Below are 17,515 nucleotides of genomic sequence, written 5' to 3' on the forward strand. Positions count from 1 at the left end.
CCCAGCCTCCCTTGAAAATCCCAGAACTTCCCCTTTTCCATCTTTCACTGAAAGAAGCACTTTTTAATGAATCCACTGAATCATCTAAAGAAGAAAACACTGGTCTGTCAAGGTCAAAGCTCTCGGTGGTCTCACTAGGTTTCCTCGATTCTGGTCGGTACATTTCGTAGGTTCCTTTGATTTGACTTTTTTCCGATGGCGGTTCCTTTTTGTCGTCTCTGCTGCGATACCTCAGACTCCGAGATCGGATTTCCTGGATGTCGACGTCCTTGCTTTGTGTTGGAGCGTCCTCCTCTAGTGGTTTGTATCGTTCATATGGTGATCTCACTTTTCTTGATGTTTGCGTTTCACTTTGTTTTGTTTCCTCATTTTCTCCATACCTACAAAGCAATGTAAACAAAATTACACCTCATAAATATTGATTGCTAACCTTAATTTATATTCTTTTAATGATTTCACTATATTTCCTCACTAACAATGACTAACTTTTTAAAGAAAAAAGTAAACTGCTGTGTCATTATTTTTTTAGGAATAAAAATTTGCAGAGTATATAATTTGAGATTGTCCCTGGGGGATATATAGAGGGAGGGAATCAATTTAACTGTTCCTATCTGTTTCTCTTAGTTCACAAATATTTTGTTTGATAATCAGGGCCCTCTGTATAAAGTTATTAAACAATCCAATCTTATCTTCTCTAGTGTTGAAAACTTTATCATAAACCAATTCACCTGGCACCTTCCACTCAGAGGCCATTTAAGGGGTTCAACTGTCATATACTCAATTTAGCCAATTTATATATGGTAAAAAAGAGATCTTCCTCCAGACTTTCATACATTGATTATACTTCTTCATTTTTAAGACTACATGAAATAGCAAGTACTACCTAGTTGTAGGCAGTCTAGATTGGACAGTGTTACAAGTGTTCAGCCACCCAGACAGAAGTCCATAATTTAACCACCCACTTTGGTAACTCAGACCTTTAAACGGTGTATCAATTTCTCCTTAGTCTATCATTTTACCCCACCTCCTGTTAGATCACAACGTAAACTCAAGTACTTTACCAAACCAACTTGTCTATATTTTTCTATTTTTAGAAAAATGCTTGCTGAAAATTGAATAAAATTCAACCCAAAATTTACAGGTCTGGAGTAAATGGGCTAATGCAATGTAAAAATAGACCATGATAATTGGAAATTACTAAGCTACAATGCCAGGCAATAAAAATTTCTCCATTAGTGCAGGTAAAACAAACAGCGCCATTCCTTGACAGGTGCAGAGCTTTTTGTTTGTATGCACCACATGCAATTCAATTATGACACCTGCGGTTCATATCATATGCCTTCAGGGAGCTCTTGATATTTCTTTATTAAACACTTCACTATTTATAATATGTTTTCTCCATATTTAGCACTGTAAATCGAATGCAGGTAATTTCTCTCTCTAAAGCTAGTGTGTCATAAACAGGACAAAGCTATAACATCTCCACAAAATTTCTACAATTCTTTTTGCATAAAATACTATTGTGTGCAATGCATGAAATGTAATTACAATAATTACTTGGTATACACCTTTGTAATTATAGGGGCAAAAGTTTAGACATCTTCATTTGACATTATTTTTCAAAGCTTCACTATGTATACATGAAGGAATTTCTAGCTGGTTCCTTAATTCAACAAAAAAGTCTTAAAACAGCATTCTTCCTTTAACGGTAATCTAGCAGCAATTACAACTAGAGATGGCACAGGTATTTCATTTAAAAAAGTTATTTAACAGTCCAGATATTACCGCCTTTTATTCCCTTCCAAACAACAAAGATCAGCAACTTGATAAATTGTGAAAAATAATATGCCATTTATTGTTTGAATTTTGTCTTCGGGGGTTACTTGAGTTTAGACCAATCTTCATTTATCCTCCAACCTATTTAGTACAAACAAAGCTTTTGTGTTTCTCCAGGATAGTAGAAGATATATAATTCAGCTTATGAGAAAGAAATCTCCCCTTCCCCATTTTTAAGCCTTATTGTGACCGATATTTGACTGCACCAAGAAATCTTGTCTTTGGAATTACCCGGGGACAATGAACTATCAAGTTCTATGATAGCATGTCATTCCTCATTAAAACTCATGTATCTACATCTATTCAATAGGTTTTAAGAGTTAATATTACTGATTTGAAGGCTTTTAAGTGACATTTTCATCTGAATGGAAAAACTTTTGACACATATCAAATTAATGTTCTTTGTTAAATTTCTTAAACTTCTTTAAAATGTTTTTCTTTTTTCTTCTGTATCCAAGAAATTCATTTCCTCTCTATTGTTATAGCTTAGAATTTGACACTAATTTAGGAACAAAGTTGTTGTCTTTAATATCTAAAGAAATATTAAATTACAATTTTCTTGTAAAAACAAATATCAAGAACTTTATATCTGCCTCTGAGAAACAGCTTTCCAAAACATCTGACACAGACTTTGGTATTGCAAATTGTTTCCAGCAAACTGAGGAGTTGAGAAATGTCTCTAAGATATTGGTAAAGTTACTTCTGATTTTAAAGGATGATACACACTTTTTTGACAAAAAGACAAACCTCTGAGTCTCTCCCTCTCATGACCAAAGCCTGGACACAGAAGTCATTCAAAATAATGATAGATGTTCAAATTACTGTAATAGTGTAAATAGTTTATCTGAAAGATCGATGTCAAGAAAAAGGATTGCTAATATACAATACTTCTTAATATTTGATATTATTAATCCATCATAAGACTAAACCCTGGTACAGGAATTCAGAATTTTAAAGTTTGTTTTGAAGGGAACATTTTTGGACATCCAAAAGTAAACAAAAAAAATTTTCAAACACTGAACAAACTTTGAAAATATCCAATTTACTAGACCCGTGGGTTAGATCACTGAATCTAAAGGTAACGAATTTTTAAGACTACGGAATAAGGTTATTACATATAACAAACTCATCCAGACAGTATGCCTTTTTGATGTCAAGGGGTAAGAGAGAAGATTTTGAGCTTTCATTAATTTTCAAATTCATATTAATGTGTATTACCTACAACCTTCAAACAAATACAGAGAGAAATTAGGAAATTAAAAATTTACTCATTGGTACTATACAACTACCAAAAATTGACAAAATTTAATTAAGAATTTGAAATAGACTGAGAAATGTTCAGAACTCAGGGGTAATTCAGATTGTACAACAGAATGAAAAAGATAGATATTTGTGGACAGGACCGCCCATCTACCCCCTCCTCAGCCTTTGCTTTTTTTTTTAATCAGATATATCAAAATTCTATGTCTTTGGTACTGTCCTAATAATATTTTGTATACTGTATAGGGGGAAAATAACTCGCGGTGTTAATATTCGCTATATTCACGGTGATAATAAATCCGTGAATTCAAGAAACAGTGAATAAATTTTCTATAATCTCCATGTTTTATTTGGAAATTTGAGAATAGACTACGATAGGTTTAAATACATGTACATTTACATGCACCACTGTATATGGTCATTTCAGTAATTACGAGTAGTACTTGTCAGTCAATTATTTTAATTAGCACGCTTTACATTAATTCAAGTCAACAGATAATAACCTGTAATTGTTAAAAGGCTTTTTAATAGCCAACGCTACATGTTTCATCAATCAAAACACGTGGGCCATGAGTTTTGATTACTCGTACGTAACTAATGTTACCATGCACAGTGTGTGCATTACCTGCATTATCATGCATATTATAGTTTTTATCGACATTTTAATTTGATTTTTAAAAAAAACATCCAAATAACTATCGAACTTACTGAAGATTTGGAAGGATATTATTTCGTCGACCTACATTAACACATTTATTACCGTCCAGTGGTTTTTCGCCGCGATGTATTGAAGATCTTGGGGTGTACATGCACTCATCGTAATAGAATATAGGAAAGTTATTTGATGTTTGTAGTCAAGGACTTTTGATAACTGCACTGTTTTAATTAATTGTCAATTATTTATTAAGTCTAACTGTTTTATATTAACCTACCCTGTTGTTCGTGAAATAAAGACATAACAATGATGAATGTCGTTTACATGTAGCAATGGATTAAACGGATATAGACAAGGGAGGTAACTTCTATAACATAAGAATTCCGCGAATTCAAGAAACCGCGATCGTGTTCGATGAGAGAAAACCCTGAAAATTACAACCCGTGAAATTAATCCCCTATCCAGTATTCATGACATAGATTAAAACTTTGGGTAGGAAAATGCAGGACTGCTATACCCCATCAAACATCATAAAGAAAACCCCCTACTACAAAATAAGATAATTATATCCCTTAAGATATCTATGATGAGAGGCCAATAAATATAGATTCCAATATAAAAATTTATACATTTACCTTGTAGAGTATTTAGACTTGGGTTCACTCCCTTGATAACTGCTTTCATAAATAGAGGTATTTCCGTAGTTCAATCCATCTCTGGAGGCGCCACCATAGCTTGTTCCAAACTCGCCACCACCACCATACTTTGTTCCTAACTCCACTGAGCCTCCATATTTAGGTTGTGCAGTGTCTTTAGAACTGCCATACTTTGATCCTAAGTCACTTGAACCACCATACCTAGTTCCTAAATCACTTGAACCACCATATTTAGTTCCTAAATCACTTGAACCACCATATTTAGTTCCTAAGTCACTAGAACCACCGTATTTAGTTCCTAAGTCACTGGAACCACCATATTTTGTTCCATAATCGGTGGAGCCACCAGCATATCTGGTACCTAACTCAGTGGAGCCACCAAATCTTGTCCCAGTGTCAGAGGAACCACTATATTTAGTTCCAGTGTCATAAGAACTGCCATAAGAAGCGTGTCTTTGTGGTCTCTGGCTTGACTGGTAACCACTTGTATGTCCATATGATGAACCTAATGCTTGAGAGCCTGAACTTGAACCAGTGCTGTATGAACGAACTGCTGAGGATTGTGGGTAGTCATATCCTCGAGTATATTTGGACATAATTTCATAAGTGTGGGGATCTAAGCTGCTAGCATAGCCATTGTAAGAAGGACCTGCAAGAGAAACACTTGTTGTTAACATTGATCATTTGCAATTGAACAATATGTTGAGGACATAAATCAATTAACAAAGAACAGAAAATCAGATTGAAGTTTAGCTACTAGCGAAAGCAATAGATCATAATGATGAAATGAAGAACTCTGAGCAGTGTAAAAGTACAAATGCCCCTCAGAGAGTGCCCTCCCAAAAGATTTTGATATAACCTATAATAACAAAGAGAAGGTGGGCATCAAGGTTTTACAATCCTACTCACATGCAGACAACAGGGTTACCTTTGGGCTTTGATGCAGAAACAGCAAAGAACTTGAAGTGGTGACAAAGACAATGTGCCTTAATCACACAGAAACCTATGTCTTTTGAGCACATATCAAAAGACATTTGGCATAAAGAACCCTGTCTTACTTTCAGGAATGACATAACAAACCACCCAATCCACCCTCCCTCAAAGACAAAGAGATCTTGCAAGGTTTGATATAAACAATGCCAATTTAATACCTATGTAATAGACAAAGAAAATCCAAGGCAAGCCTAACTCACCACTGTTCTCAAAAAGACACATAAAACAGATAAGATACCCTGAGATAATGAAAGGAAGAAGACATATAATGATGCAGATAAGCTCTTATAAATAATGATATGAAGAGGACTCAGAGTGAGACAAATCATTGGGTAATGGTAAGAAAAAGATATGAAGTAAGGTAAACAAGATACTAAATAATGATATAAAGAAGACAAAATTGACAAATTTATCTGAATATAAATGGTTTATAAGGAAGCAGAAGTTGCTGAGCTCACCTGAGTAATCATGGTTGGACAGTGCATAGGAGGAGTACGGCAGGTCTGCACTTCCTGGCCGGCTAATGTACCTCCTACGACCTACAAATAAAGCAACATTTATAAGTCACTATCAACTACATCAATAATTACCAAAAATCTTAATGAATGAATGATTCCATGGAAGAAATTTGTTCATTTTGACAACCTTTTAAATATGAAAATTATAAATGAGTCAAAAATTGTGACAGTCCTTCATAATAATCTAGACGATTTTTTGGAATTCCACTACTTACAACTCATGTCAATGATGAAGGTTTAAAAAAAGAAAGAGAACTGATGTTACATGACAGCCATTCTGTCAGCTCGAGGTCAGTTGCTTGACTATGACAGTCAGCAAAAATATACACAAACAAAACAGGGTAAATAGGGTCCTATATATCAAAATAAAGGGGAGTGCACGAACTAAAGGAGTGCTTTATAATCTACCCAGTGTTGACATAAGTATTTCTTTGCGGTAGAAAAAATAATGTTCAAAGGTCCCATGTTTAAATGTTTTGGGTCACGATACAAGATCAAAATCAGCTATATAGATATATACGCTAGCTAAACAGGATAGCGTTGACCAATGTTCATTGAGGTATGAAGGAAGTATAGATAAATATACAAACAGATAGAATCAGCTACGGATTTCCAGTTTTGATCGGATAATTCCTTTACAGGGCAATACTACATCTGACATTTGTGACATCTGACAGATGGTTAACACAACCACAAATTGTCAAAAGCCACCCAGCTCACAATGATTCTGGGTCAAATCAGTACAGGTTCACATGATACACTCAAACACAGTAGAACCCGGTTAAATTCGGTACTACCTCACGTCAGCTTGTAAATTTATCCAAACTACCTCCGGTTTACTGGCTAATCTATACCTGTGGTAACATTTATGATGAATTAGCAAGCAGTCTTTTGTCATTTGAGCCACATACAATGATGTATTGAAGAATTCGAGATTTCAGGTTCTAATTAGCTAATATAATTGGGTATATGCCTAATGGTATCTGTTTATTTATCACTGAAGAAATCAAATTCATCTAGACCTAATGAAATGATCTGAAGTTTTCTAATTGTACATCACAACCAAATAATTCACTCTTTTAATCCATGCAGACTTTGTGAATACAAAGTTGATTTTCACCAGAGATGATTTATTATCAGGATTGTCAAAGGCAGCTCAGCAGGGTAGTCCAAACCTTAGACACCCAAATTAATACGTTTATGCAAAATACAGGTGTCTTCAAATGATTCATCCATCTACCCACTCAGATACACCAAAAATTCAATACCTGCTGGAGATAACAAGATTATAATTAATGTCAGTGCACTGCTAAGGCACAAGAGAGACCTATAATTCAGGAACTGGCTAGTACACTCATAGAAGCAAACAGTGACCTTGAAGGTTGATTTACTTTTAATTCAAATGCAGGAGCATTGTACACAGATTTTTGTAAAGAATTACCATTTATATGGTTTTTCAGAGAACAAATGAAACGTTCAATAAAGGTTAGCATAAACATGTAGATGTAAAATAAGATGGCTATAGTCAGACAGAAAAACCCTGGGAACTACTGAACTACTATACAGGAGTTCAATAAATAATGTCATTAGCTCGATGACATACAACATAGTAGTCATATGACATAAAACTTTCTCTCATTATTGAATCTTTAATGAATGTATAACAGTTTATGTGACCACTTTTCATCACATAGTTTTATTGTGAGAAGCTGGGAAACAAGGGCTATTCGAGACACTGCATTATAAATGACTGGTAAAGGATCAGTAAACTATGAAAATAAAAGCTACATTAAAGTGTAAAACTTGTTAAAAATCCCAAAGAAATATTCACTGAAATATGTGACATTTACAGATGTTTTATAGACAAATTAGCAAGTGGATTTCAAAGATAAAAAATTATATAATGGGCACTTGCCAACAAAAATTATAACAACTTATGTACTGATCGCCGAATTTCAACAAATAATATTTGATGATGTTTGATTGACTTTAAGACACATAGCAAATTTGATAGACATCATATCGGGAGTAGTTTACACTGTTTTTAAGAAACGTTTGATAGTAATTAAGCTAAGGTCACCCTGTTTTGAAAAATCTGAAAACGACAGCGTGTACAAAAGTGTTAACAATTATTTTAAAATATCAGCATATCCACGTTTGTTTTATAATCAAACAGATATTGGAACATGAATCTATTGCTTAAAATCATTAAAACAAAATTTACCTTGATAAAAACAGTCAAGAGCAAAGGCAGCACAAAAACAGATTTATATGCAATTTTCTTAAATATTATGTATTATTGTTCAAATTTATGGAAACTGAAGGTGTCTAGAAAGCAGTTTTTTTGCAAAAAAATCGAAAGGTTTATCAGAGAAAGGACCCAGAATCAGGAATCCACTACATTGAATTTCCAAGACAGCGTTTAAACCCGCATGCCCAGGTACAGAAAGTTAATTTAATTAACAATATTTGCCAGATCTTTGACCTTTTGACTTTTTTCTATTTCCAAACTTGAATAAAACACCTTTTAGAAGGAAAAAACAAGTCCAGGAAATCATTTGGTCTGCCATTTTCCAGTATACTAAGGGTCATACCCAAACATGAGCTAAAAACAATCAGAAATTGGATAAAAAATGTTACGGACATGTGTTTGAATTGAAATAGATTAATAAGTAAAATCATGAAGTAAATCATTGAAAAGCGTCGTTTGCTTCTTTCTGAGCCCCAATGACATTATTTATTGAACGCCCCTCGTACATGTACCCACCCAGTTCCTTCACAGTGGCAAAATGAGTTTATGGAAACATGAGTTCTGAGAACATTCCTTCCTCAATAAAGCCAGGTACATTAATTCATTGACTTTAATGAACCTGAATCTAGCTGGTTGTAAGATATTGCCTTAAGTTCCTAAAGATTCATGGATGGAAAAAATATGAGTATCATTATATGACCCTTAGAGTGCATGCTGAAAATAAGATATTTCGATTGCCCAAAACTGGAAACAAATGGATTATAAAGGATAATGGATTATCTTGGTAAAATGCAATCTGAATGCAGGTTCACTGTGAAAATTAATTAATGTAATCACTTATCCTGATGTAATTAGAGAAACTTATCTAACTATCAGAGTCTGACGAAGGTGATGTATGGAGAAAAACGATACACAAGTGGCAGCAAGCCAGAAACTCATCAAATCATCTTTTTCTTTTTACAATATGGATCAATATCTTTCACAAAACATTTTTATCAAGCTGATACATCAGGGCTGCTATTCATAGCCCCCTCGCAGACAAACAGCTTTCAATAAGAAGGGTTAGTTCTGACAACTGATCAAGCTTGCAAGCATTCTTTGGAAAAATGGTAGTAGAAAACCCTGCAGCTAACATTATACATAGGTTACCTGAAGACAAGAGAGAAGATGTGCTCCTGATAAAGTCAGGGTTCCTTATCTGACCTACAGATCTGGGCAGTGTAACTAGGATTTGTATTGGGGAATGCAGAAATGCAATGGAATTCTATATGATCCATGAAAATTAAGCAATTAATTCTGAAAATTTAATTTGTTAAATTATTAAATACAAATACCTTGATTTCACTAAAAACAGAACTTCTGAATTTATATCAAGGGTAAAGGTTCAATCTCTTCTTCATATTAAGAATATTTAAAATGTCAGAGCACTACAGCAGTTATCATGGTTATGGTACCCTGAAAATTATGTGGCCTGTAACATCAAATTACAACACATGACAAGAAATCATAATACCTACATCAGAGTAATACAATATGGTTTTCCAAGGACATTAATTCTCCAAAGATATATGAATGCTTTCAAACCGCAAAATGATTTCTAAAAACACCTTTTCCCACTCACAAACACCTACACACACTAACATCAGTTCACATTTCATACCCTGATATTATTTGTAAAAACAAAATTGAATTTTTTTCCTTACAAAAAGAATCCTGAAGGTTTCTTTCATTTTATTATAAAAAAAATCGATTTTAAAAAAGCATTCAACCATTAAAATCCTTACTTCAATGTACTCATAAGAAACACATACTTGCCTCAAACAGATAAGATTTTCAAGTTTCTTGTAGTGGAAAAAAATTTTATGTGTAATCCAAACATTTAAAGAAATGCATCTCATGTAAACACCTTAATTCCTTGCTATTTGCACTGCGGAAATACAAAATCAATGTTGATTCAACAACCATGAAGACATGAATGAAATCCTGGAAACACAACGTCCAAAACAACTTTGAAATTGTCCAATCCTTCAACTGTTTCACAGACAAACATACCCTGCACTCCTCAGATTAAATCCGCTCTCTTCTAGTGCATGACAATCAAGCTATTCAGATATGTATGCACTTTCTCAGATATTAAACAGCATAAAAATAACACTCCTGTCTTGTCAATGAAATTTCAAGCCATTTAAATGGACTCCTTTCAGGAATTAAGAACCACCTTCAGGAGTTTGCGTTCCTGCCCCCTCAAGAGAAACTTTCACCCATTTCTATCTAAACCTGCTTTAAATATGACATGCTGATAACTTAACAAAATACCTTTAGTGGAAAGAAACATGCAATGTCTTCCAAGTTTTCAGACAAAACTTAAATTAAACCTTCTCTATGAATCCCAGTATTACATGTATAAATGTATATGTCTTAACACAATATCCCTAAACATTACGACAGATTTTCACTTGGTCAGACACTGTAACAGGTTTCACAATAAAGCTTTGACAAGGTCGTAAACACTTAATAATGTAATTGACGATCGTCTATTTACTCGTTTCTTTGATGGTCTAGAAAGCTATTACTGTATCAAATTTGATCTCACCTGTTTTTGAAAGCCTTACGTATTTACCTGAATGTAAATTTCAAGGTACATGAACCCATTTAGATCAATTCTTATATACATTTTGATTGGATACCTCTTAATTCTAAATCTGAAAGCTAATCAATAAGGGGTATATATATCCATTTCTAAGTTGGATTCTATTAAATTTTAGGAATTAATTCAATGCTAAAAAGGGCTGCAAATGTAAAGGGTATAACAGTACACAAGTACACTGCAAAGGTAAAAAAAAATCTTCAGGAAATATGTTGCAATTAAAATGCAAGTAAAGCTGTAAAGGTATAGTCACTGAGAAGAAAAAAATAAGGAAGTATTAATAGATTTAATTTTCACTTAATATTCAGGGTCATCAGGGATCATAAACTAACAGCGCATTGCTAAAACTTGCAGAATAAATAGGTTGTTGCTTAATGATTGATTCACCTATCTTAATTGATAAATGAATACATGTATACCTTGTACATGTCCATTTACTAAATAGGTCATACTACTAATGCTAAGACTGTGTAACTGCCATACTAGCATTCTAGATTAATAAAAGGGTATAATTGGGGCCAATGGTACGTCTTGGCCAATTTCAACCAATCAAAGAAATGTTTGAAGTGTTTTTCTGGAGATCTTCGATGTGAAAAGAGCAGACTATCTGTATAAATAGCAAATTCTCAAATCTGCAGTAATCAAACATTTGTGAAAATAGCTGCCAGTTGTAAAATCTCGAAACTGATGTGTTTATTTTGTATCAAGAAACAGCCACTACTCTCTTTAAGCTTCCAGAGTTTACTTTGCTCTGCAAATAAAACGGTGCAACTGTTTGGTCCAGTGTCAACCGATTCCAAAATTAATGACCACATAAAACAGAGAAAATCTGAGCTGAAGTTAAGTAGAAAGGGCACATGGTTAACCACTGTTTACACCCCTCACAATTCAAGACATCAATTTTTTATTTCATCCTTCTTAAAAGTATAAACATTGAGCAGGAATGCATCAGAACTCGATCTTGGTTGCCTGCCAGACACTTGGGCTCTGGATTTAGATCTTCGATTGTATCATCTGCAAGAGACACTTTCATCTTCTGATTCTACTGCTTGTTTTTGTTTTTGCTGCCTTATGATTCTGCACCAAACAGACTGAGGCAAAGAACATGAAGAAGAGATGCTAAACTGCCAGAAATATGAGCAACTTTCGGCATTTCTCTTCAAAGGTTTTGTGTGATTAAGGTTATGTAAAAGTTGGAGAGGAACACACAAAGCATGAGCCCTCCTAGGAACATGGAATTATACCTACATACAATGTTTACCTGTTCACAGATACCAGTTTCTCACCTGTCACAGCAAACATCATCTTGATGTTTTCCTTAGTGTGATCCTTTCAGACTGAAGTATTTTACATTTAGCTCCATTTTCAAATGCATGTTTCACTTCAACAACTTTTCAGCCATTGAAGAATGCCACACAGTTAATAAACTTGTCAACCGCTTCAAAGACAGTAGAATATGAGAATCTATAATTCATATTCAGTATTTTTTGTCACTACTCAGAACATTGTTTCTCTTCGTAGTGGGACATCATTGATTTCCTAGTCTATAATCAGGCCATATCTTATATAGCACGTAACTATATACAGCAATAGAGTCCCAGATTATGGTATAAGTATATAATGGCACCTTATTAATGTACCACACCTGTCATGACACCTTATCAAACGAGATCACCCTAGATGACCTACAAGGAATTACGGAAATGTAAACACTGCACCGCCATAATATTACATCCTTATGCGATCAGAAGATAAATAGCCCATAATTCCATGCAGTCTGGTGCATAAGATAATCCTGCATAATCTCAGAATTTCACCTCTGTCTTTAGTTTGTACTTCAGTACCACTTAAAAAACGGGGGACCTCTCATTTGGTCTGTACTCTTAGATCCTTTGAATCAATTATGTGCATGATCACAAAAAGACATTTTTTCAGCTTATAGAATCCATAATATGACATTTGAATGTCTTTCAGCGTATTATATATTCTGTTATTTTAGCATAACATTCAAGCTTTAAAAACAAGCCTTTGTATCTTCCTTACTAGTCCCGTGCTGTAGGCTATAGTTCGGTCAGTGAACAACAGTCACTGAACTGTCCAGTTAATGTCCAGCCATTATTTCATATCTTTTTCAAATGTGTTTGACCATAATGTCTCCAAACATGAGTAAATTATTCACATTAAAGCCAAGGTCACAGATTCGGTATACACTCCTATATATATGTGGTCCATCTAATTAAGGTAGAGTGTCCACTTCATTGTAGGTAATGAAACTAAGTTCGGTACGCGATATACCAGTACTGGTAAGGTCCAGTATGTGAAGCATGCCATCCCCTGATGAATTCACCTGCGACACTTAATAAACATTTAATCTGGGGTTGTAAACCAATTTGCATGTGTTATCATTACACATGGTCCAAACATGGCCTGCTAATTTGCAAGTCTTTCCCGAGTCTAGCCTTATAAATATGTACTCTATTATTTCCTTATCTATAATAGTCCCTATATAAACAGGCCAAATTTCATCTTGTCCCTGTTCATAAGTGGATATAATTACTGCCAAAAAAAGAGTCCTTGCTTATTTACAAGATCATTTGAGCTAAAGAAGATAGTCATTTAAAATGCTTCCCACACAATCCAAAGAAAACAGAAAATGCCAACCGAAAAAACAGTTTCAAAATATGCGTCTGTTTAAATTGCTCTAATTTTGGATGACATATCAAGAGTACCACATATAATCTCAGATAATCTTAGACCAATATTACAAGTACATTTTTCTAATAGATAATCTATCAATTATTTAAACCACAATGCCTATATTGAAATACTTTTGTGTAAAAGAATGTCAATATATATTCTTCTGTTTGGACTGCCAAACAGATTTCCGTCCCACACACATAAGCTAGAATAAACTTGACCATGAAACTGTCCTTGTAGCTTGTATCTTTAATGGTGTCTTGCAATGAAAGGTCCAATTGCTGAATGCAGATGAGGCTGGATTCATGAATGTAGAACCATTTCCTACCAGGTGTTTAGTCCTAGGTTATCTTTTAATAATTTCAGTCCTAGTTTTGCAGATATTAAGTGAAAAAAGCTTAGGGCAAAATCATATTACACCAAATGAATACTGAAATGATGCTAATTAAAAGCAAGGTGATAGATCCCCCTATTTTCAAGCAACAAACTTATCTGTCCCTGAACTTTGTTTTCTGTGTTTTTTTCCTGTATTTTAACCTCAACCATAACTACTGTTGACAAAATTTAGCAGTTTTCTCTTTTTGGCTACTTTGGTGCTGTGCTTCATAAACAATAACTTATGTTAAACACATACTTGGCATTTTCATGATGCAAGTGTGCTTTTCATGATTGTGCTAATTGCTACACTAAATTTTGTAGTGTGAGCAGTAATTGAAGTACTGTAAATGTATCATATTTGGCTTGTACGATATTTGGTGGAAATTCGTGTTTCAAAAAGTTAATGTAGATTTGATTTAGCGCTATCTGAATGTGCTAGATATAAATCTATGATATTTAAATAAGACATTTAGCAATGTACTTGATTTAGCGGATGATCCTTTCCTCTAATTTAAAAATTGCTAAATAGAATACACAGCTAAATGTAGTACATTTATAGTATGTTTACAGTACAATGATAACTTTTTTATAAAATTGAATCTTTGACAGTAGAGCCTTACTTTAACGGACCCCTTGTATTTAATATTATGTCCAAGATACAGAGATTCAACTGTACATCATGTTTATATAGAGCACCTAAAGTGCCTTGTGTACTTTAAAATGTTAAAACTTGGAAGACAATTTAGATAGTGTAATATCTCAAACTGTTACAGTAGAGCCTTACTTTAACGCACCCCTTGTATTTAATATTACGTCCAAGATACAGAAGTTCAACTGTACATCATTTGTTTATATATAGCACCTAAAGTGCCTTGTGTACTTTAATATGTTAAAACTTGGAAGACAATTTAGATAGTGTAATACTAATATGTCTTGATGTGTCTGGGTTATGACATCAGTGAGGTAGGTATATCTTTAATGATTTTGTCAGAGATGGTTACTGGTAGATCCCCCAGTCAGGGAATACATTAATGGAGAATGACAATATTACAATAATATTACATAATGGTAAGTCTGGTGAAAAATAATTTAGAAGAGGTAAACAAGAGGTGAAAATGGGACACAAATGAAAGCTTCTCTCTCCTCTGTCTATCTGTCTGTGTCTTCCTCTCTCTGCAATATGAATTTGTAATGAAAACCATATTATCCTACTGACCTAAATTACTTAGTCAAAGACCATGCATAAATAAAAAAAAAATGCCTACATATATTAGTTTGCTTTTAATTTATAGTCCTGAACCTCTTCAGAAAGTCCTTATAATTTTATGTACGTCTTAATTATCACTTCTGTTGCCCACCATAACCCCTGGCATAATGACAGTACAAACCTGAGTCAGCAGACTCATAGGAATGCTTTTCATTATTTATGAAAAGCAGTTTTTGAATGAATGTTTTCCATACATTTTTATGAAAAAAAATATTCACTCCTCAAAGCCTTAATGGGCAGCACCACTTGAAAAAAATCTGAATCTGCATCTGGGGATCCTTGCAATCATTGATTCAAATCTTAACAGACTTTTTGTTTACATATTTTTTTTCTTTATATGCCTACAATGTAAAATCCTTCAACCCCTATCATGCATGTAGTCTCAATTTATCCTTAAAGGTCATGATTTGATGAAATTTGAATTTGCATTTAAGAATAATTTACATATTTTTCAAGATTATTTTAAAATGGTAAAATGATTAGTCCATGCTTATACATTCTACACAAAACTGTAAATCTCAACTCTGTCCTAAATTTTGACAAATATCTAGATGCTTTAGTTTAAAATTTAAAAAAATTTACCAATACCCCTAAATATCACAATATACTAATTCATAAAATTAATATTGTCAACTGTCACTTCTTTTTATTACATGGGAAATCAAATTTTAAAAGTAAAAGGCTGCAGATACTTCTAATTCTTAAAAATATTCCGTATGTATAAATACCAAAATATTCACCACCTATCACTATTTGCCAGTGGCTACTCCCCCCCCCCCCCAAAAAAAAATAATTAAAAAAAATCAGAAAGATATACTATATTTCAAAACATTCAATAATGCCTACCATGTATATAAACTTATCATAAAGTACCTGTATGTAAATCAATTGTGCGAGACAACGATAATGAATATTCGTCTACTTAGACATGCTAAACATTCTTTTTCTGCACTTGACTTTGTCCCATTGCCATATTTATCCAATTTACGAGCAATAAATTGTCAGATTATTTTTTTTCCAAAGTCCCCTACAAAGGTACAGTGCATGATCCTGCAACACAATGAGACAAGAAAAAAAAGAGTAAAATACATTACATGACATTCATTATCAGGGGACATGCTCTCACCTTAAGAAAACATCGATGTATCTCTTTGATTCCTCCAAATTAAATGTAGTGGCACTAATTTTATGCCAAGTTCCATAAAAACAAGCCTTTTGCAAAATGTGCAAATCAGAAATGAGTCATTTATATCAAACTCTGGAAGATGTGTATGATAAAATTTGAACCAGCCTCTCTCTTTCGAGGCCAAATGATTCATAATCGTACCTTCATACAAGTAGACATTTTTCTTTCAATGGGGATTTGAGTTAGTAAATGAATGTCTCTATGAGTACAAGAAGTTATAACAAGTGGCAATTATGTGACAAGGGGGTCTTAAAAAGTCACTGGATTCAATTTTCACAGAGACACAGGAAACATACCATTAGCTCTAGACAAGGGAAAACTGCTACTGGATGTAGAGTACATCAAATAACTTTTTTATTACTTGTTTTCGGATTTGTTTTATATTTTAATGGTAAATAAAAATTCTAGTTTAATTTTAATTTTTCTTGTGACTCACTAAGTGGCAATAAAGATATGAGATCTGTACACCAACTAATTGGGATTTAATCACCCATTGGAATTTGACACCTTAAAAAATGTTTACCTATAAAGGTAACTACTAAGTACCCATAACAAAATAATCACCGCTGAGTCGCCATTGAATGCACTTTACAAGACGCAAACAAAATCCATCAAAATTTTAAATACATAATTTGTCGAAATTTGTGTGAAAAAAAATGTGTCGCTAATCTGCAAAGATTGAAATAAAATGGATTAACTTACTTGACTCTGGTGCAGTCTTATCCCCAAATTCTTTTTTATATTGTGCAAAGAAGTAAGATTCTTTTAAACTCTCCATTGTACGTTAATATTCTGCAAAAAAAGTCTTATCCTTCTCTATAAATCTGCCGTTCAATGCCGTCAAAACCATAATCCTTCATCAGGTTTAAACCTGTGTTAGATTCCCTTTTTTCCACACCATCACTCAAGTAATTATCATCCAGATTCAACAAAAACATTCGATGATTTCGGCTTAATATTCCGTAAACAGAGGCACAATAACTGTTGTCATATGAGCCTACATCATAAAAATCATTGAATATTAAAAAATGCACTGCCCCGATTAATGGAAGGGGCTTCTCTCCAGGTGAATGAACAGATTTACTCAATCACTTCTACATGTGGTTCCTTTATACATAATGAGAGGTTTATTTAGAAAGCCATTCAACACCTAAAACAATATTTGCATTGA

General features: G+C 33.6%; 1 protein-coding gene across 1 annotated transcript in view; it reads right to left on the minus strand.

Annotated features, from left to right (window-relative positions):
- Window positions 1-17,137, minus strand: part of LOC134236577 (titin homolog) — a 59,523-nt gene extending 42,386 nt beyond the window's left edge. The window contains 4 exon segments of the mRNA XM_062718755.1: window positions 1-380; window positions 4,387-5,056; window positions 5,859-5,939; window positions 17,047-17,137. Of these exon segments, the coding sequence (XP_062574739.1) occupies window positions 1-380; window positions 4,387-5,056; window positions 5,859-5,939; window positions 17,047-17,122 (1,207 nt within the window). The 5' untranslated portion in view covers window positions 17,123-17,137.
- Window positions 17,138-17,515: the final 378 nt, after the last annotated feature.

Source organism: Saccostrea cucullata, unplaced genomic scaffold (assembly GCF_032062105.1).
Source record: "Saccostrea cucullata isolate Sc308-1 unplaced genomic scaffold, CSIRO_AGI_Scuc_v1 ctg264, whole genome shotgun sequence".
Taxonomy (NCBI): Eukaryota; Metazoa; Mollusca; class Bivalvia; order Ostreida; family Ostreidae; genus Saccostrea; species Saccostrea cuccullata.